This window comes from Tripterygium wilfordii, chromosome 15 (assembly GCF_013401445.1).
Source record: "Tripterygium wilfordii isolate XIE 37 chromosome 15, ASM1340144v1, whole genome shotgun sequence".
Taxonomy (NCBI): domain Eukaryota; kingdom Viridiplantae; phylum Streptophyta; class Magnoliopsida; order Celastrales; family Celastraceae; genus Tripterygium; species Tripterygium wilfordii.
In genome coordinates, this window is record NC_052246.1 from 13,939,878 (window position 1) to 13,961,023 (window position 21,146).

Here is a 21,146-nt window from a genome sequence, read left to right on the forward strand (position 1 = left end):
GTCTCATTTCTATTACATAAAAATTAAACCATCAAATTTATACCATTGTATCAATAAATTTTGTTGGGCTCAACAAAAGAAAAAAAACCATTGCAATTGTTGGTCTTCATTGCCCCCCTTCACGGTAGTAACTAAATATAACAAACTTAATTACATTCACAGACGCAGACGCGTCGGATTTTAAGAGGGTACCCATCAAACGTAACGAGTGACGTTAGACTTACCCCAGTTACCATTCCCATTATTCTCTTCGCTTTCTTTCTTCGATCTGTTACGAGTCGTTTTTGACTCGTGCAACCAAACAGAGAGAGCTATTCAATGTCGAGAGCATCGATTTGAATTCAATACCACTAACTCCGTCGCTCTCTCTGATTTGCTGCTTTAAAACGTCGGATTCCTTTGGAAAAATTCACGTGATCTGAATTTCCAGGAATAGCAAGAGCTCCCATCGTCTCGGTAAGTCTCTCTTTGTTTGGCTCGCTTGTCGTGTTAGGATTTCTACTGAGGAATGAAGTCTCCACTGGGAAAGTTGCGAAGATTCACACTGCACCCCAAGGATGATGCCAAGGATAAAAGGGACTTTTCGACTTCCGCTCAGATAGATGAGCTTGCTCAGGCCGCGCAGGTACTTCGCGTTTTGGACCATCGTTGGTTTTTCGACTTTGAGCTTCTCTCGTGCGATATTTTTTTGTTTGGCTTGAAAGATTATAATTCTTTGTATTGTTTGATTTTATCACGTGAACGTGATTATCTTATTCGATTTCTCGTCTTGGAAATCTATTTTCGTCTAAGAGGAGTGAGAGTTTTACATTTTTATTTTGCTTTCTATGGCATATTTGTTCTGGTGAATTATTTGTAGTAGATGCCCGTAAGGAGCTAGGTTTCATGATCTTATATGTTCTTTGGATCCCTTATTTCTAACAGGATATGCAAGAAATGAGAGATTGCTATGATAGCTTACTTTCTGCCGCTGCTGCTACAGCAAACAGTGCATATGGTAAACTTTCTTGCCAGTTGTGATATTATTGTGCTATTCTGTTTGCTCTTGCGGTACTTCATTGCTCTTGAATTTAAATTTTCCCAATACTATTCAGTGTTTATTACTTGTTGATTGCTGTGAGGGGATACTTTTTTTTTAATCAGAACTTGCATTAGTTTTCAGTTTGGTCTCAGACTCTCAGTCGTTTGTAAAATTGTCGTAACAACTGCTTAACTACTGCTTGAGTATATATTTGAGTGTTGCTGTCCATGAATTTTCATATGGCCACATCCAGGAACGACTGAATCTATGTTTCCTAATGGATGAAGAGGTTGAAATTAAGAATCCAGCCTCGAGCTAGAAGCGAAGAACTTGGTGAAAGAGAGTAAGAGATTTGAGAGAAAGAGGGAGACAATTTAAGAGATCTAGGCTATTATTAATGAAATGTTTCTCAATAGTCTGAATGTAGGGTTTAAGAAAGGAAATCGAAAAGAAAATCTTAAGTTAAACGTAAGAAAACTCAAATTCAAATAGAGAAACCACTAATGAAAGCAATGACTAATTGTCTAATTCCCAACCTTAAGTGTAACGAAAATATCCCTAAAATCTGTCAGTATGGCCCATGTCACGTATGTTTGCTTAAAAATAATGCTTGAGGGCCCAAAATATGACCCCCATTTCACTCCCAATTAATGTGGAGTGTTGGATGTTAAGTGGGCCCTACATGTGTTTTTATAATCAATGGCTATTTCACATGCCACCTAGATTTGGGGGTAAAATAGGAGTCCTATTTTGGGTGGGTGTAGTGTTACTCTTGCTTAAATGTGCTTCTTCCATCAGTAATATGGTAATATTTTTCATATAATTCTCTGAAGGAAGAATTTGGGAATCTCAACTTTCTAGAAATTTTAAATATATCATAAGACCTAGAAGCAATCTATTATTTGCATTCCTGAGTTCATATAGGAATTGCTCAAAAAATGAATGATAAATTATTTCTGTTAAAAAAGAAAAATAATTGTTCAAAAATATTAAGTTTGATATGCACAGGGGCGGATCTAGAAAATGAATTTAGGGTGGGCTTGGTTCGTTGGGATGTAGGAATTTATAAGAAGAAAGCTGAAGGTTGACGGGGGTTCGCTGCCCCCGAAATTTTTTTAGAACATTTACTGAAAAGTGACTGGAGATAAGCAAATATCTATGTAGGTATTACATTAAGTAAATATTTATATAGTCATTAAATTACACATCAAAATCTATCTATTGAACAATGATCGGGAATAAAGAATCGTTTAAATTGTGCTAGATGATTTTTCATTGAGTGGAAATCTTCTATCATGTACGAGTGTGTAGCAATCAATATTTGTTCTCTTGTATGAGTGTGCATGTATCAATAAATAATTATTAAATTAACCATACATATATATAGTTATTAAATAAATCTAAATAAGTGAATTTAATTTAAGATTTGGGTATTTAGAAGCATATATGGTAATTTTTTCTCAAAATTTGAGGGTGGGCTCTAGGCCTTAGCTGCATCCGCCCCTGGATATGCATGTATAGATTTCAATCACATGTATAACTCGTTAGACTTAATGCACCATTTTGTTCAATATTGATTTCATTTTACTCTTGTAAATTTTAGAATTCTCAGAATCATTGCGAGAAATGGGTTCTTGTCTAATGGAGAAAACCACACTACATGAAGATGAAGAAAGTTGTAAGTGGATGAATTTTTTCCTCGAGTTGCTCTTACTGCTTAATCTTGCCAGTTTTCGAGCAGAATTTTTAAAAAAATTTGGAGCAGATTTTTTAAATATTTTTTTTGGAGCAGATATTATTGTTAGAATAATTTATAATTTGCCTTGAAGTTTATATTACATAGTTCTTTAACGTTGAGCAGATTCATGAGAACCGATTCTATTAGTGGTCTATTTTCTTGCCCTTTCATCTATGAGGAGGAGTAAAAATCTCAATTTGTTTATTGATATTTTAATAGTATCTTACTTTCTGGTGGTTTCCTTGTCCAGGAACAAGTTACTGACTAGGATGCGTACTAAATTAACTTTAAACCTCTTTTATGTTGTCTGGATGGATTTACTATCAAGTACAAAGCCCTTACTCCTTTAGTATGCTAACAAATTCCCATAGGCATGGGTTAGTTTTGGTTGCTTGTCAGAATGTTTTATGGTTGATTCTTACGTTATGTCATGTCGGTGAACCAATAATTCACATCATACATTTTTCTTCTCAAGATATTTCGACTGTCTATGCCTGTTTGTTTGGTAATGGTAACCGGAACAAATTGTTGGAAATTGGTCTAGTGATATTGCCTCATTGATTAGGATGACCAAAGTTGATTATATCTGCTCACTACAGGTGATATTCTGTGGAGGGTCCTCCTTATATATATATATATATACATAAAAGTTTGATGCAATATTCTCTTTTTACTTTAATAGAGATTTATTAGTCTTTACCTGCACCTCAAAAGAATTTAGAGAAGCTGTACCTGGCCTAGTATTTAAGTAATGCATGTGTGTGTGTGTGTGTGTGACTATTGAATTGACTGTGTTCTCCTTATGCTTTATTCTTCGAAATGGGACCTTGCAGAGGGTCGTTGCTACCTTGGCCACATTGTCACTGTTATGGCATCATCTGAAATGACTTGTAACTTTGCTAAGATGGTCTACATTTATTTGCAGATAAACTGTTGGTAATGTTGGGAAAAACGCAGTTTGAACTTCAGAAACTTGTTGATAGCTATGTGAGCGGTGCTTATTTTGGTTTATATCGTGGCATATCTTTTGCTATCATTTCAGTCTTTGCAACTCAAGCTGGTATTTACTGACTGCCCTGTGTTTCAGAGGTCTCATATATTCATGACAATTACAAACCCATCGGAATCTCTTCTCAATGAACTTCGGGCAGTTGAGGTTAGTGCCAAGGGATTCATAAACTATTGATTAATAGTTATGGAGTTTTCATTGAAGAATGCATGATTGCAATGTGAATATTGCTTAATGACTTGTTTCTTGTTTAATGGTGCAGGATATGAATCGCCAATGTGATGAAAAGAGGTACCCCCACCCGAAGTTTGATTTGATTTAATTGTCATTAGATATTTTTCGTCTTCTGAATTTGATAAGTGGTTATCCAGAACTGTATATGAACACATGATATCTCAGCCGAAAGAAAAAGGACGATCAAAGAGTGGAAAAGGTGAAAGTTTTACTCGACAACAATTACAAACAGCTCATGATGAATACGATGAAGAGGCAACACTTTGTGTATTCCGGTTGAAATCTCTGAAGCAAGGGCAGTCTTGGAGTCTCCTTACGCATGCTGCTTGTCACCATGCTGCACAGGTTTTGTTCTTGATAAGTTTGTAATATCATATCTTTCGATTCCTCTCACATAATCGAAATAACTGAACTTTTTTATTGTCTTGGATGCAGTTGAATTTTTTCCGAAGGGGTCTAAAATCACTTGAGGCAGTTGATCCACATGTTAGGCTGGTCGCTCAAGAGCAGCATATTGACTATCCATTTTCTGGACTTGATGATGATGGTGGGGAGGAGGGTGAGACTGATTTTGAGAATAGCTACAATACTAATGAGGATGGGGAGCTGAGTTTTGACTTCAGAGCAAATAAGCGAGGGCTTGACGTTGTTTCCACCTTGAAGAATTCAATGGAGGTGAGGATTTAATGCTGTTGGATGTTTGACACTGTACAGTGGTTGAGTGTGTTCATATTCTGTGGCAGAGTTCTCCATGACATCATCTCATATCCATGTCTACGTTTGCCTCTTGTGGTGCACTTGAAAAGTACCGTAGGTTGTCTGGTGTTTTTTTATGTTTAAGTAAAATATTTATCTTCTAGCATACTGGATTTGTGTAATTGGATCTTCCAACCTCTGCTCTTCAAACAGCAATAGTGACCGGTTTGATCATTTAGTTGTTGGAAATCCTACCCCCAAAAGGGCATGTAGATGACCTAATCATTAGCTTGCTGTAATTGTCATGTATTTGGTGCATTTCGTGTGATTGGGAATTCTTTTAGTATGTTTCTACATCTGATCATGCTTCATTTTATATTCCAGGTTGATGTAGTTGACTCTTCATTTCCCCAAGATTCAGTAACAGAAGATGCAGAGGTATTAAATGCTTGCATCATTTTAACATAGTGCATTTGATTGTGAAAGATTGTAATATCATTATTATATTCATCCCTGTTCTCTGTGCCATGATAGCACTAGTCATGCCATCAATTTTACCTCTAGTCCTCGAACCTTTGGATATGTTTTGATGTTGTTATACTGAAACAGTGACAGTTTTAATAATGTTAAGTGTTCGTCTGGCCCTTAGACAAGCGGGCATGTGGCCAACGGTAGACTAGTGGGGGTACAGCCTAGATGTCACAGGTTCAATTTCGTCTCTCCACGCATTATGTGGGGTAAGGCTTGTGGCCATCCCATCTGTCCCCGATCCCGCCCACTTTGGGAGTTGTTTAGTTCATGTAGCCCTTAATTAAAAAGTTTGGAGTCTATTCTGACCAATCTTAACAATGTAGATTTACTATCTAATGCTGACTCTTTCTGCCTGTAGGTAAACGTTGACAGAAGTCAAGGGGATCACAAGGCTATAGATAGAGAACATAGAGTTGGCAGCCATTCGGCCCCCATATTCCAGGAAAGGAAATCTGAGCCCCTCAATAAAATAAGACAAATTCCGTCATCAACTAGGAAATCTAATTCTTATGTTCTGCCCACACCCATTGATGCAAAGGGTGTTATACCTTCAAGAACAAGTAATGCAATCCCCCAAGCAAAGCCAGCGAACACAAGTGGTAGGGCCTACCACCTGTGGCATTCTTCTCCTTTGGAACAGAGGAATCATGAGAAAGATTTTAATGATGGCTACTTGTTAGAGCTCACTGGCTTGAAAACAAACTTGGTACAGAAAGAGGGCAACACTAACATTGCCAGCCAGCTACCCCTGCCTTCAAAAGAGGGAATTTCTCTTCCACAGCTTGATACTTATAATTTATCCGATACAAAGAAAATCAAAAGACAAGCTTTCTCTGGCCCACTAGCTAGTAAGCCATCCTCTATGCGAGTATCCGCTCAACTTCCTCACCTAGTTCCTGGTGTGCTTTCTCGTGTACCTGTACCTCAACCTTCTTCATCTCCAAAAATATCCCCAAGTACGTCACCTCCTCCTGCTTCACCCAGAATAAATGAGCTTCATGAGCTTCCTAGACCACCGGGTAATTTTGGCAGCAAGGCAGCTAAATCTCAAGGTTTTGTTGGCCACTCCGCTCCATTGGTCTCTCGAAACTCGGATGTGTCAAATAAAACTCTTTCAGCCACATCAAACACTGCATCTCCTCTTCCAACTCCCCCATTGACAGCTTCCCGGAGTTTCTCTGTACGTTCAAGCAATCAGAGAGCTATGGCAATACATGTTTCTAAGCATTTGGAGTCTCCTCAAGTTTCAGTCAAGGCAGAAAATTTTGGTTCTCCTCCGTTGACACCTATTTCTCTTACAAGCATCAAGCCAGTATCAACTGTAACTGAGTTGGTCTCTGAATCTGGTCAAATTATAGGTAATTTAAATTGCCATATTCATATGACGAAGTTGTGCATTGCTCTTACTTCGTCACTCTTGCGTGCACATTACCATGTTAAAAAAATCTGGAAGTTCCCCATTTGAATTGAGATTTTGATAGAGTAACTATCAGCGTTGTGGGATACTCTTTTTTACCGTGGAATATGGCTTTGTGTGAATTAACAAATTATGTTCATCAAAACTATCAACAGGGTGGACCTTCTTCTTCTTTTTTTTTTTCTGCAAAGAACTATGAAATGAAAATAAAAGGAAAAGTAATGGGAGAAGAAAGGTACATGAAACAAAAGAACACAAAGGCACAAAATAAACAAAACAAAAAAGAAAGAAAGTATTTGTATAGCTTTCAATATATTATCTATTATGCTTAATTTTGTGTTGTTTGTATGGAGGGAAATAGCTTGTCACTAATTGAACTTTGCTGACTGCAGGGGGGGGCTGAAAGGTGAGGCTATAATTTTATTGTTTTGCTCTCTGGAATTATTGGTTGGATACAGGTTTGTAAATATAAAGTGAATGGATTGTTTAGTTCCTCATCTCAATTAGGAGCATTATTTTTACCATTTGTGATTGGTTGTGATGAGAACTAAACTGCATGTACCTCTTCCAAAGAGAAATTTTGTTCCCTAATTCTTTTTCCCCACGAAGGATTATGTGGGGAGAAGTCTGTGTTAAGATGGTTTTGGAAAATTTCCTTATCAGATGTCAACGTTGTAAAATAACTTGGAGGGTCCGTACACTGCAATGCGTATGAAAGTGCTAATTCCATGATTTTAAATCCAGTCTCGACCTTCTTTTTGTCCTTCCCTTCCCTTTGTAATGTTGTGGTGTTTTTTGGGTTTTGGGTTTAACACGGAAACAGTGTTGCTGGGGTTTCTGGTTTGATAGTGCGGAACATGAGTATGAGTATGAGTATGCGATGAGAAAAAGTCCTGTGATATTCAAATTTTGAGTGTCTAGCGGTGCGAATTTCTTGTATGATAAACAGAGTTGAAAATAGAAATTGGATGATGATTCCAAATTATTCCTCAGGTGAAAAGTGAGAGTAGAGAAATTTGGGTAGGAAGAGGATCGATCATGCGCTGATTTTGTGCAATTCTATGAAGTCTGAGCTTCTTTGAGTTTAGGCGTTAAGAAGTTGGGTGCTCTTTTTTTTATTCGAATTTCCCTGCTGGTTGGTTGGGCTTGCATAAACTCTTTACAAATGTGGCAATAGGGAAGTTTGTGTTTTTGCCTTGAAAGATTGAAGAAGAAAATAATATGAGTCCACTCTATTGCTGTACTTCGCCTCGTATCCTAGATGTGGCTGTGAATAAGGGACACGTGTCAATAGAAAGTGGATTACTTTCCACGTGTAATCTGATGATAATGTTATGTTACCAATTACCATGCTTGTGTTCGTTGAGGCAACCACTTAGAGCATCTACAATGAGATAATTTTAGAGTACTTGAGATGATACTTTCTTGATAAATTAAGTATTAGATATTCACAATGGATAGCTTCTTGGCTAGAAGGAATGTAGCGATGCATCTCTATTTGGTGTAATCGTCGAAGACCAAAAGCAAGAGAGATGATGAAATCATTTCATTAACTCTTCTCTAAACTCTCAATTCTATGCAAATAATTCCACAAACATTTGCACAGTATTCCGAAAAGCTACTGAAGAACAAGAGACATGGGAATCAATTTTGTCCGTACAATAAAATATTCAATGGTTCTCTTTCCAAGAGATAAAAAAAAAAGAAAAAAAAAGAAAGAGATTTGGATAGTATATAAAAACCAATGTAAATATATATATATATATAAAAAGAGAACAAACAGGAGCAATGGAGGGAGGAACTAGGAAGGAAGTGTTCTTTTACGTTAATATTTTATTTCTAGAAAAACAGTAAGAAGTGAAAAAAAAATACAGAAAGTACAAGGGGTTAAAAAGAAAGGAAAAACTGGTGGGATTAATTTAAAAATTACAGCCAAGAAAATTCAAGCATCCAAAGGCCAAAGGGTTGGGTGATGATGCCGCTGTTTTGGGATTATAAACACCACAATGGAAGCCAAACACACATACAACCTCAAGCCCACCACCACCTCCACCTCCACCTCCACCTCCTCAACCTCATCCTCGTCCTCCCTTGCTTTCAAAGAACAAGAATAACAAAACAAACCATCAAATCCCTTTCTTTTCTTTTCTTTTTTGTTGTCTGCGCTTCTCATTTGATTTATTTGCTCTTTTGATTGATTGGGTGATCTGGGTTTATGTTGAAGTTACATGGCAGATTGTTGGGAATGAATCATCTGCCGGCTTCCTTGATGAATACAATTGGTGCGTGTAATAATCGGAAACTTTTTTTTTGTGTGGTTTTTTTTGGGTTTGGTTTGTGCTCATGATAATATTGGAGATCAAGTTCCTTGTTTGAGTTCTGATTTTGGTTGATGTTTGGATTTTTCTTGATGATTATCTGAGTTGGTATACTTGTTATCTATGGAGAAAATGTCGAATTTTGGAAAGTAAACGTTCCTTATAACTGGTGAAGGGGTGCCGTGCAAGCAAGCTTGTTAAGGTTTCTCTGCGTTTGTAGTGTTTGATTGTTTCACGGAATGTTTTATACACTTCCGCTCCATTCTAGGTTGTAGGTTTACTCTTGACATAATTGAACGGATATAGCATCGACGGTTGATCACGGATTGTATTGGTTTTGAGGTACTTTACTTTTGCTTGTTCTTAATTTGGAATAGGGCTTTTAAAAAATGAATTTGTTCCTGGAGATTTAATGAAGGATGTCATGGGAAGGTCCTACGGTATTGCATTGTCTTATCCTGATCACTTGATTGCGGATTTGTGCTGATGATATCTTTTCAAAGTAAAGTCTAGCTTATTTTATTTTATATATGCATAAATTTATCAGTTGGTCAGCGTCATTTATGCTGATTGATGATGAAAGTGTCATGGTTGTTTGCTAAATGCTTGGAAGTTAATGAAGTATAGAACTATAGATGAATCAAGTCAGAGGCTTGAAGGATTCCAAAGGCTCAGTTGAAGTTGAAGAGACTTTCTGATACTCAGATTTATTCTTTCAGGCTGAACGCTGATAGTGTTTTCTTTATCTTCCCCTTTTATTTGTCAGGCAAAAGTGTTGATTCTTTCTGGGAACCATGATTTCTATGTGCTTCATCACTTGCTCGCATGGAGGGCAGAAAATCTGTGCTACCCATTATTGTTGTATAGCTAGTTTGCACCCGTCATTTTATATACCTATGCAGTCTGATCAGAATATTATCGCTGCTGAAATATGGATGCCTTTCGTAGATGCATAGTACCCGTTTATTTTTAGATTAAGAAATTACCTTACGCAGAAATCACAGGCTTGCTACTTGTTGAGGTAATAGTAGAATTATTGTTATTTGATTTGGGATAACAACGACTAGATTGTTAACAAGCTTGAATTTCACATGCCTTTTTGGTGAAGATCATATCTATTGGTTACATCAATTGGGGTGAAGTTATTGCATTAGTCATAAAAAGAAAAGAAAAAGAGAGAGAAAACACTGGCTATATAAGGGGGTGTTAGTAGAAAATTCATTCAGCTTTGTATATAAGTTGCTATAAAATTTCATAATGGGTTTGCCACAAGTTCCATCGGATACTAATGCCGAGGAAGTTGCATCTGCTTCATTGTGCTCCTATTTGCAAAGTCCACTGCAATTTGCTGCCAGTGTAAGCACCTATGATTTGGATGGTATTGCTGGTGGGGATATGAGCACTGCTGGGGATACTATGTGTTCTTCCATTGGAGATTTCCAGAGGAAGACATCATTGGGGAATGGAAGGTTTTCAGATGATTCGCTTAGATTTGGAGGGGCAATGGATGTAAACTCCAACGTTCATGTGTCGAAAATTGGGTCTGTGGATAAATGTAGTCCCTTTAACCCTATGAGCGGACGAAATATCCAGAGTCCTGCTTCAAGGATAGTGGGTTTTGAGTCGCTTGGAGCCAGTTCTTTTGGTAGTGAACTTGCAGAAGTTTCTGCTGATTCTGTTAATTGCTCGTCTATGGTTGGCATATCAGTTAGTGAAACTGAATCCAGTGGATCACTAGCCAGGAAGCGATTATTGTCACCTCTGAATAGTATGCTTTCTCTGGAGAAGTTCAATGGTGATCCTCTGGACATAAGCTGCAGCAATTTTGCGCCAAGTTTCCATAGGGCTAATAATGTCAATGTTTCTGGGGTACAAGACTTTAAGAAAGCAAATGTTGGCAGCAAGTTCCAATACACTGCATCATCTTGGTCCTTATATAGTTGCTTGGAACAGAGTGATATTCTTTACGATCACAGCAGGAATGCGTCTACTTTCTTGACTGATGGGCCTTTGCTAGAAAACAGAGACCCTCAACCACCTAATAGTTGTCTAAAGTCAAGTGAACTTGAAAAATTCGGAGAATCAAGTAATGTAAGATCCAGAAGTGGTGCGATATCCATTTCCTCTACGAAGACAATCTCACCCCCTCTTTCTTTGTCTCCTCTTGGTCCAAAGTTCCCTGAGAGTATAAAAACTGCAATTGGATTTAGAAATGTCATAGGCCAGGTAGAAGATTGCCGCTCAAACTCGAAGCGCATTATACAGTCACTTGACAGACCTGAATTGGGCATTCTATTTCCCTCTGAAGAATCAGAGTTCAGTGTCACAAGCCGATCATTTGAAGAGATTGATCTCTTGCAGAAAGAGTTTCTTCCATATTCCCTGGAAAGCAGTGTTGGCATCAATTGGCCTTTTTGCCAAGAATCTGCCCCATCCTCATGCAGGAGGTTCATTAGAAGCTTGAGTGGACTACCTGTTAGGAGGTCCTTGGTTGGTTCATTTGAGGAGTCACTGTTATCTGGACGATTTTTTTCGGGGAAACAGAGCCGGGTAATAATCTTATTTTGCTATAGTAATTTGGTGTTTATTTATCATTTTGATATTGGATATTGCTTTGACCATACATCTGATGTTGGTATACTGTGTCTGTGTGTGGATGTCTCATACGTGCAGAGAATTGATGGTTTTCTTGCTGTCTTAAGCATCACTGGAGGGAATTTCTCGCCACAGTCTCAGAAGCTTCCATTTTCAGTAGCTAGTGTGGATGGTGACTGCTGTTTACTGTATTTTGCATCCATGGACCTTGCAGGAAATTCATCTTCAAACATATGGAAAGACCAAAAGTTGAAAAGAATTTCAGAAAGCAACGACGATTTGCAACTTGTCAAGAGCCGCTTTCGCATTCCTATCAAAGGGCGCATACAATTGGTACTTTCTTCTATCTAAATGCTTATTGGTAGTTCTGACTGTAATAACGAAATACATTGGCTTCTGAACTAGTATGGTTAGACTAGCTATTGTCAACTGCTTCAAGGGAAAGACAGGATACTGGCACCAGAACATTGGGTTAGCCAATAAATTTTTAGAATCCTTATGTAGATAAAGCAAGCTGTGTGTGAGAACTAGTATGGTCAGATTGGATAACAGGGATAGTTTATGATTTGAATTGACTTAATTCTTTTCCTCTAGTGGAGATCCTCTTCATGGTTGCTGTTATGTAACATGTAATTGTTGTTTTCAGTGATTCTTAAGTTGTATTTGCATGTTCTACTTTTGGCATAGCTTTCAGTTGATATATTGGGGAAATTATGATGTAAAATAGCCTGTTACTTAAGAGTTCAATTGTCTTGTTTCTTTAGGTTCTCAGTAACCCGGAGAAGACACCCCTTCACACTTTTCTCTGCAACTATGATCTGAGCGACATGCCGGCTGGTACCAAAGTAAGATGAAGATATTTTACATTATTTCGGTCAGTGTATCTGGTTTATCAATTTGATTAGTGCTTTGACTTCAATATGGTATAATATACGAAATTGATATTTGAGGAAATATATGATGCAGAAGAATTGTCATCTGTTTTTTAATGTTGATGAATAGATTGACTCCTACTTCATTTGCTTTGTCCTGTTTCATTGCTGTTGAAATCAAAGTAGACATTTATGCGCCAAAAGGTCACCCTGGCTTCTCCTCTCCAAAGTACTCCAGAGTTGAAACAAGAGCTCTCAGGGAATGGTCGTCCTGTAAATATGGTGAAATCTACTGACCGGAAATGCAAAGTTAAAAGAACCGAATTCTCTGATTTTGTGGATTCACTAGATAAAATAGATTCATCTGACAATTTCCCAAATATGGGGAAGGTAGATGTCCCTTCAAGTATTCTTGAAAACGAATGTAATGACTCCGAATGTGAGACATCTGGTGGGAAAGTATGCACCAGCAACAAATCATGCGTTGAAACTGGAAAGAAATCTGTGCATAACTGCTCAAAAGTCAATGGAAATACAAGTGGTGCCGGTGCCCTGCGTTATGCTCTTCATCTTCGTTTCCTATGCCCCCCTCGTAAGAAGTGTTCCAGGTCAGTTGGGAGATGTAAATCTGATCCCTTATCCACACCAGAAAAACAAGATATGGAAATGGGGGCAGAACGTCGGTTCTACTTATACAATGAGTTGAGGGTTGTTTTCCCTCAACGCCATTCGGATGCTGATGAGGGCAAGGTATGTGACTATTTCCCAGAGTTGATGCAATTTGTAACTTGAGTCATTGTGCCTACAAAGTCCTGTGCTCCTGCATGTCTGTATTCACATGACATGTAAAGACAGTTTATTTTCTTTACAAAGTCTATGTAAAGAAATGATGTCTGGAAATTCATTCCATTTCATGCTTGAGTTGAGATTTACATAAGCTGTATACGAGGTGAGTGTTGTCCTGTGTTTTATGAAGTGGAGGCAGAGCTAACATTTTATTTATTTGGGTGTGATTGGCAGTTGAATGTGGAGTACCATTTCCCTGAAGATCCGAGATATTTCAACATCAGCAACTGAGATGAGATTTTATGTACATACACACATACGGGCGGGCTTCATCACATTGTTTCTTGATGGTCATCTCATCTCGAACGAAATTATCAAAATTGTACAGCCTTTATCAATAATTTTGATTTGATTTGATTTGATTTGATGGGTTACGTATTGTTTCACTCGGGGGTTTGCACTGGAAGATAAAATGCATTTTGAATTTGCTGCTGCAATTCCCTTCAGATTCATTGTCAATTGTCGTCGTTTCTTGTTCTATTTAGGGAAAACAGAGGTCAAAGTCATACTATTAGTTATGTAGAATAATAGTGGTGGGCCGTAAAGCTGGATCTTTCCGGCCCATCTGAATAGGAGTGTAATTGTTTTGTCTTCCAGCCCAGGCCTTCAAATTCAATGGGTAGACTAGGCGCAAAGCAAGGTTATCCTTGGGCCGAGTTGGGTAAATTGCGAAAAATGCGGTGCTTAGATCGGCCCAGTTAAATATATACGAGCTCAAGGAATTAGTTGTTAGTAAAACTTGTCCGATTATTGGACCACGAGAGTTGTGCCATAATTGAAATTTTGAAATTGCTTTGCTTGTATTACCATGAAACAAACATTCAAGTTCTACTTATAACTAAGTTGACAACCTACGACTTACAAAAATAAAAAAAATAAATAAATAAAAGAGAGAGAGAGAGAGAGAGATTGAGAGATACAATCCAATAAAATATTAGATGAATGAAGATCTCATCTTTATACTAGTCCTCCTCCTCTACCATACCAATCCTTCCTTTCAGAGAAAGCATGTATGGCATGAGCATTACTTGAACCATTTGCTTTCTTTCTGTGTAGGAGACCAAGACTTGAACAAGCAGCAAACATATTATCTCTAACAACTTTTCATTTCAAGCCTTGAAGAAGAAGATTAGATTATATTTCAAATGTTGGGATTTCAGAATCAAGGCCATGGGTTGCTTGATAAATCATCCTGCTTGGTAAACTTCTATAAGGATCACTCTCTCTTTTCTCCCTTAGATATGCAAGACAACATTCTACCTCTGACTTCACTTGCAAGTATACCTCCTGAGCTTTCTCTCTGTCTCTTAATAATTCCTTCCTACCTATATATTTATACATATATATATATATATATTATATTAACACATGCTAACAAATGCTGTCAATCAATTTTAACAAATTACAAACAAACAAACTAAATTGATCAAGATTCTTGTCCAATGACTAGTACCTTCTGTTTCAATCGGTTTCCCAAAATAAAAATAGAACCGGCCAGGAAGTTTTGGCACCACTCCGGGAAGGCATATTTCTTGGTTTGCGACTTCACCATTCACATCAACCCTATCATATATTCATATTCATATCCATATCAAAGATTGAAGATAGAAATAGATAAGAAAAACAAAACTCGAAACTAGGGGTACGGGTAAAAGAGTGGATATAATGAAGCAAGGTTATCAAAACGTAAACTCAACCCACCTTAATCTCACAACCTCCTCTAATATTTGATTATTTAGATCCCTTAGAAAAGGAATCTTCTTTTGGTCATCGTAATCGAGAATTAGCTGAAAAAAAATAATATATATATATATATATATATTCAAAAATCAGTTGGCGTTAGGAAAAAGAAAAACAGTAGTGAACAGAGAATGTGATTCAAACATACAGGAACCATGAACTCGGTACAGGTCTCATGTTTGAAATTACAAAATTTTGTCACATAAGAACATAGGTGTGAACAGATAATGTCATTCGTAGTCAAATTATGAGCAGATAAAGTAGAGAAGCTTAAGTCGTATGCCTTACTTACCTCACCAATATCATCTTCTCCAACAACTCCAAAAGGTATAATTTTGGCTCCGAATTTAGCTGCCATCCTGACAAACTCTGACTGCTCTGGCCAAAATAATTTGTATTCTTCACCCTGGAAAGTAAGGAATTTTGAGTAAGATGAAAACTATTACTGATGGGCATAATTGAGCATAAGTGGATCACACTAATGGTTGTGCTTCTATTTCTGAACAAAATGGTTCTTGTGCTAAATTCTAATTGTTGAAAAGCCAAGATGTAGCTATCAATAAACTTAAACTTGCCTTCCGATGAAGAGCCTCACGCACGCCTCCTGGATACAAGAGTACGTGTGATTTTGAAGACAGAAGTTTATGCATGTTCATTCCTGAGACAGGAACTGCACCCATTATTCTCATTGTGTCGAATTGTTGCGATTCAGGAAACGGGCCCTCCTTTAGTTTCTTAAACAACATTGGATGCGCTATCCCTCGCAGTATAATATTCCTTTCCAGCAAAAACTCGGATACCAATGGAAACAATTCAAATCCCAATAGCATGTGATAGCCAACCAATATGACTGGCCCCTCTGAAGGAATTCCAGCAAGGCCTCTCACAATTTCTCCATTTTGTAAGGTCGAAAACATCACAGGGCTAGTGACACCCGTAATAAATCTAAAAACATCATACATAAGGGACAGTAATTCATTCATAACAAGTCCAATCACTCTCTCTCTCTTCCAATTAAAATCATAATGGTATCTGTAACTTCTTTAAAAGATAAAGATATGCATGCCTGTTTGATTCGTAAATATTTTTGAATTCCAAAGGTGTTGGCGGTAAGTAATCAGAAGCACAGTCCATAACTTTTCCACGGCGATAAAAGTTGGCACCCTTTATGACAGTTACCAAATCTACATCATCTTCCTGCAAGACCCAGGCAGAGTTGCCAAATATATAAACCAGAAAAAGCTTGCAATATGAGGCTTGAGTTTTTCTTTTTTTTATTTTCAAGTTAGAATAAAAAAAACACGTGTTTGTGTGTGTGTCTGAGAGAGAGAGAGTGCACAGCCCAGCTTATATAGCTGAAAATATGACTGCTTGCAATTTCAGCTTTGCACAACAGTTACATATAAACATGAAGAAAGCAACAGACACAAAGCCAGAGATGGTATCTTACCCAGAGTAGGAAATGCCCCTTCTCATTAAACCTACGAATCTCACATTTTGGGAGCGCACGACGAAGTCTTACACCTTCCTCTTCACTTGGTAACAACTCATCCCTTCCGCTAGAAAACAAATGGAGACACAACCAACCATCAATTTCTGAAGAATCGCTGACAAAGGAGGGAAAGTACTATTATATATAGACATAGACCATATAAACCCAATGTATACGACTCTCTTCCTGACATTTAACTTCAGATTACCTAAGAACATGACAGTTTTTCTCTAATTGCTGTTATGCACAGTATCGAAATCTTCTTTATTATCACTCAATGTATCTTCGACATTGGTAGTCTGGTGATATTTAAAACATGCAAGGTTTCTAGCTATCAAAAACTGCATATTAAGTTGGATGTAATTCAGCTGTTACGTGAGTATTGTGGATCATTTAGTTAATCAAGAAGTATTGATGGAATTCATCCATTCACATATGTATATAGTCATCAAACTTTAGTATCCAAGCAATTATTGATATAGACCAGATTATACCTGGAAAGTATTAGTGTTTGGGCTTCCACAGCATGGAGCTGTGAAGTGACAAATGCAGAACTTGATTTAAGCATCTTTAACTTCCAGAGAAGTGTTTCTTTAGGTAAGACATCAGCCACAACCTGTGACAATGACAATTCAGACTTTTATACCTTCAAGCATCAAAAGAATAAAACAGTCACAAGAATCTCAGAATGATAAGGAAATTATAATAGATCATATTTCTAACAAGTTTGTGTCCTAGCTGGTCCCAAGCCTGGATAAAGGATGAGGGTTGCCTTAAGTTCTCTGCCAGAATAGAAATTTTCCAAACTTTCACACAAATCCAAATGATGGCATTCATAACAGGCAGAAAAAGTGAGAAATGATTTCCAGTTATAGATATCTCACTAATCTTCAGACAGAACTTAAACACTTTTAACAATTCCTTCATACAATCGTTTGTTGTAACCTTACAGAGAGATAAGATGATATTGCAAACATGTCCTGTGATAGTTTTTCTCCAACTAATTGTTGCAGAGGAAGTCCTTTTACTACACTGTCCATCACCGTCCACAAAGGATCACCTAAATGCATACAATTCAATAACTGATGTCAATTTTCCTGAAATTGGATCACTACGTGAAATTTCTATTCAAATTCATTTTAGCATTGCTGTATCTTAATGAAAACAGGGTGATTGTCAAGCACTAATGAACAAGGAAACCTATGATGCTGTAAGCTCTGAGCAATATATATATATATATATATATATATATATATATATATATATATATAAGAATCTCAAGCAACTAGAAAAGATTGAGAACGAAAACTCAACAAACAAGGAAGAAAAACCTGTTATTGAGTTCAGCACATTAGGGAGGTCAAGAGGGAATTGGTTGGGTATGAGTTCCAGCAAGGGTATTAGAGTTTGCAGATATGACTTGTTGAAAGATGTAGCTGCACCATTAAACTTTAATTAGATATCGTGTGCAGTAACTGAAAACATATATTTGTTCCGAACTAGAAAAGAGGTTAGAAAAACTATTTGAAAACTGAAACAATTTCAGCACATCTACCTAGAATTCATGGCATCGGAATGTATGAACAAAACCTTCTTGTTTATTTTGCTTAAAGCATTGAAAAATTCATCTCTTTCTAGAATTTCAATAAGAGTCCAAACAGTTATTGATCCTGCATGGGATCCCATCATTGATCAATTAAAAGAAAACTGTTTATATCAACGAAGTTGTGATTATGTAACAATCCAAAATCTTTAAAAACATTGAAATATAAAAGTAGCAGGGATTTTATTTTATAAAAAATGACCTTCTCACCTGGGTTTACTAAAATCAGAACAAGATCAATATCAGGATTACGAGCTGCAACAGCCAGTGCAAGGCATGCTCCAAAAGACTCTCCAACAAGATATATAGGTCTATCTGGTGAACGGCTGCTCTCTGACCTTACCCTTGTTTCAACCTGCTTCACTAGGTCTGAACAAAGAAAGTACAGTTCAATAATATACTAAATTACAAAAAAAATTTCATAATCAAAGTTTGGACGCCTAAATTGAAGATTGAGAGAAAGGAATAACAAAGGACCATGGAAAGATGTTCGATCCTTGAGTGGAATATGCAGGCACCATACATCAAAAATCCTTCATACAACATAAAAAATAGAGGATTAGGCCTTATTTTGACCACTTCAGTATGGCATCATACAAAATATAAATACATCTTCGCCATCAAGAAAATCATTTTAAAGACTGGAAAGTTATATAACTCTTAATGCTTAAATTCTTACTTTCCAAGCCTATGATGATGCCTTATAAGTCCTAACCCAACACCAACAAGACCTGCAAAAGAAAGGAAAATAGAAGAAAATACAATTAAATAAGAAGTATAAATAAAAGACAAGGGTTGAAGGAACAATTTAGTTCAGCCATTTAAGGAACTTTAATTTAATGTCCTTTAAAGCATAATGTGAAATTTTGATTGCAGTCAATATGATTTACATTAGATTATATTACATTACATTCATTAGATGTGTTGTCTAAGCACTCAAAGCAAATGTGTCCACAGTAAGGTAAAGGGTAAAGACTAAAGACCATCATGAAACTTTTTACTCCACCAGTCCACTTTGTTGACAAATCATAACCCACTTTTCCTCTGAACAGATCCACTCAAAAGGTTGAAAAGATACAAAATAAATTATTAAAATTTTTGGGGAAAAAAAAGGCACTAACCAGGCAAATAAAGCAGCAGCGGAGAGTTGACGCCGGGAGGCCCACAATCCAACGGAGAGAACCATCTCGGCTGTCCATCACCACCGTCCGATCTGACCAAATCGCTGGCCTCCTGAAAGTAATCTCTGAAGCTCTTCCTCGTCTTCATTTCCAAATCCTCGCTCTCCTCGAGTAAACTCAAGCTCCACTTGTGTATCTTCGCAGGTTGTCCTACTTCTCGGCTCTTGTCGAAACCCCTGTGATTGGAAATATTCGTCCCTGTCGTGACCGTAGACGTTGTTGGAACAGAAGAAATAGTGATGGTATGCTGCTCCGTCGAGACGGAAAATCGGCGAGTAGTGATGTCCCGGTGGAATCGGGAGGATAATCCAGCGGCGAAGATAGAAGCACCGGTGGCCGCCATGTGACGTGAACGTCTCTTACTCTGTCCTCCTCGTATCTCTCTGTGGGAAGTGTGTAGTTAGCTGAGTATGGCGGTCTTCGGAGATTTGAAGGCTACCTCGCTTGCTTTATACATAATTAATTGTCCATTCACTCATTGAGGGACGTGATTCAAAGACAAGATTATATAAAATTAGTAATTATTATGGAGAGAAAAAAATGTTCCAATAAAGAAGGGTGGAGAACAATGACCGTTGGCGGAGGCTGAATGGCGGAGTTCACTTCAGACAAAGTTTTAATACTCCTCTTATTTGTTGGAATTTTCTCAAAGCGGCGTTTTACTTTTACTAGTTTTATTTATTTATTTATATATTATTATTTATCTTGTTAACAAAATTCAATGAATATAGGACCTTCTCTTTTTGTTTGTGGAACTAATTCGGAAAATCAAGTTTTGGAATTTTTCTAAATCTTGATTTTTTTTTTAAAAAAAAATTGAACAGAATAGAGGAGTAATTAATGTGATAATACGAAATAAAGGAATTGGATTACAAGTTTAATAATAATAAAAATAGAAAATGGTTAAAGAATAAGAGCTAAAATTGGTGTATCTACCTAGTTTTATACTTGAAATGAGATTAGATAGAATGAATGAAGGGATTGAGCGTGCAGTTTTTTTTGAATACCAAATTTGGTCAACAATAGAATGATTAATTTCTCACTGTGGTGCTGTTGATCACCAGCGTCTCCTGTTCTCCCATTCATTTCATTTATTATTATTATCATGTTTCTTGACCTTTTTTTTTTCTTCTCTTTTAGTGATTTCGATGTTATTTATTGAAAATATATATATAAGTAAAGATTTTGTTAATTAAGGATTTTAATTATGTGCTTGTATTAAAAATATTATTTATACACATCACACATATAATCTCTCTTCTATTAAAAGGTTTAGACTAGTCATCTTTGAAAACCTATATCGATGTCTGCTTATGTCGTGTTAAGACGTGAAACAAAGAAACACGTAAATACTACTAAAATACTAGTGGTTGTGGCAATTGGCAATGACATTCATCATAAAACAAACACAATCAATTAAGACAACTACAAAAAAAAAAACACTATTGATTTGTCGTTTACAAATTGTGACCAAGAGAATAGAAGAGAAGAGAAGAGAATGGTTTACAAGTCATGATGACCCAAGAATAAGATTGAACTTGCCGATTCTCTCTCGTCTCTTCCTTTACGTAACCACACTCCACAGTCGACAATCCTTTGATGGATCAACCTAACCTTTTCTTTTCCTTTCCTTTCTTTTCTTTTCCTTTGCCGTCCCCAATTGGGAACTCAATCCATTTATAAATTATAAATCATTGGATCACACAACAAATCATCTCAGAGACGGAAGGAGTTAATGAAAGTAACTTGAAGCTCACTTGGAATATTTCTTGATTTTCTCCCCCTAATCAGAATCCTTGAGACTAGTTGTTTGTTTAAGATTGCTCAGGACATACCTCACTCATTAAAGTTTT

General features: G+C 36.9%; 3 protein-coding genes across 5 annotated transcripts; 2 read left to right on the forward strand and 1 right to left on the reverse strand.

Moving 5' to 3' along the window:
* The first annotated feature begins 255 nt into the window (after positions 1-255).
* Positions 256-7,389, forward strand: LOC120017175 (uncharacterized protein At2g33490-like). Of its 3 annotated transcripts, XM_038870304.1 has the most exons (11): positions 256-625; positions 925-997; positions 2,625-2,699; positions 3,685-3,746; positions 3,847-3,915; positions 4,031-4,059; positions 4,140-4,347; positions 4,438-4,677; positions 5,083-5,136; positions 5,588-6,587; positions 7,039-7,389. In XM_038870304.1, exons 1-11 carry the CDS (start codon positions 509-511, stop codon positions 7,047-7,049), a joined length of 1,938 nt encoding a protein of 645 aa, XP_038726232.1. In that variant the 5' UTR covers positions 256-508; the 3' UTR covers positions 7,050-7,389. The 3 variants fall into 3 exon arrangements, with proteins under 3 accessions (XP_038726232.1, XP_038726231.1, XP_038726233.1); XM_038870303.1 differs by lacking the exon at positions 7,039-7,389 and having other exon boundaries at positions 5,588-6,791; XM_038870305.1 differs by lacking the exons at positions 256-625; positions 925-997; positions 2,625-2,699; positions 7,039-7,389 and having other exon boundaries at positions 3,711-3,753; positions 5,588-6,791.
* Positions 7,390-8,594: 1,205 nt separating this feature from the next.
* Positions 8,595-13,714, forward strand: LOC120016063. Its single transcript, XM_038868642.1, has 6 exons — positions 8,595-8,928; positions 9,731-11,514; positions 11,638-11,892; positions 12,324-12,404; positions 12,618-13,181; positions 13,452-13,714. Exons 2-6 carry the CDS (start codon positions 10,222-10,224, stop codon positions 13,506-13,508), a joined length of 2,250 nt encoding a protein of 749 aa, XP_038724570.1. The 5' UTR covers positions 8,595-8,928; positions 9,731-10,221; the 3' UTR covers positions 13,509-13,714.
* A 472-nt stretch (positions 13,715-14,186) lies between these two features.
* Positions 14,187-19,895, reverse strand: LOC120016064 (acyltransferase-like protein At3g26840, chloroplastic). The gene is made up of 14 exons (XM_038868644.1): positions 19,234-19,895; positions 18,792-18,843; positions 18,590-18,645; positions 18,323-18,481; positions 17,841-17,945; positions 17,460-17,569; positions 17,004-17,125; positions 16,468-16,576; positions 16,084-16,214; positions 15,593-15,962; positions 15,310-15,423; positions 14,979-15,064; positions 14,731-14,840; positions 14,187-14,602 (listed from the first exon to the last, which is right to left on the reverse strand). The coding sequence occupies exons 1-14, from the start codon at positions 19,634-19,636 to the stop codon at positions 14,412-14,414; spliced, it is 2,118 nt and encodes a 705-aa protein (XP_038724572.1). The 5' UTR covers positions 19,637-19,895; the 3' UTR covers positions 14,187-14,411.
* Positions 19,896-21,146: the final 1,251 nt, after the last annotated feature.

Coding starts and splice junctions, on each gene's coding strand:
- LOC120017175 (XM_038870303.1), top strand. CDS start 509: ATGAAGTCTCCACTGGGAAAGTTGCGAAGATTCACACTGCACCCCAAG. Junction 2,700..3,684: donor ACATGAAGATGAAGAAAGTT/GTAAGTGGATGA, acceptor ATTTATTTGCAG/ATAAACTGTTGGTAATGTTG. Junction 4,348..4,437: donor CTTGTCACCATGCTGCACAG/GTTTTGTTCTTG, acceptor TCTTGGATGCAG/TTGAATTTTTTCCGAAGGGG.
- LOC120016064 (XM_038868644.1), bottom strand. CDS start 19,636: ATGGCGGCCACCGGTGCTTCTATCTTCGCCGCTGGATTATCCTCCCGA. Junction 18,646..18,791: donor CATCATCATAGGCTTGGAAA/GTAAGAATTTAA, acceptor TGTTGTATGAAG/GATTTTTGATGTATGGTGCC. Junction 18,482..18,589: donor GGATCGAACATCTTTCCATG/GTCCTTTGTTAT, acceptor TTCTTTGTTCAG/ACCTAGTGAAGCAGGTTGAA.
- LOC120016063 (XM_038868642.1), top strand. CDS start 10,222: ATGGGTTTGCCACAAGTTCCATCGGATACTAATGCCGAGGAAGTTGCA. Junction 11,893..12,323: donor TCAAAGGGCGCATACAATTG/GTACTTTCTTCT, acceptor TTGTTTCTTTAG/GTTCTCAGTAACCCGGAGAA. Junction 13,182..13,451: donor CGGATGCTGATGAGGGCAAG/GTATGTGACTAT, acceptor TGTGATTGGCAG/TTGAATGTGGAGTACCATTT.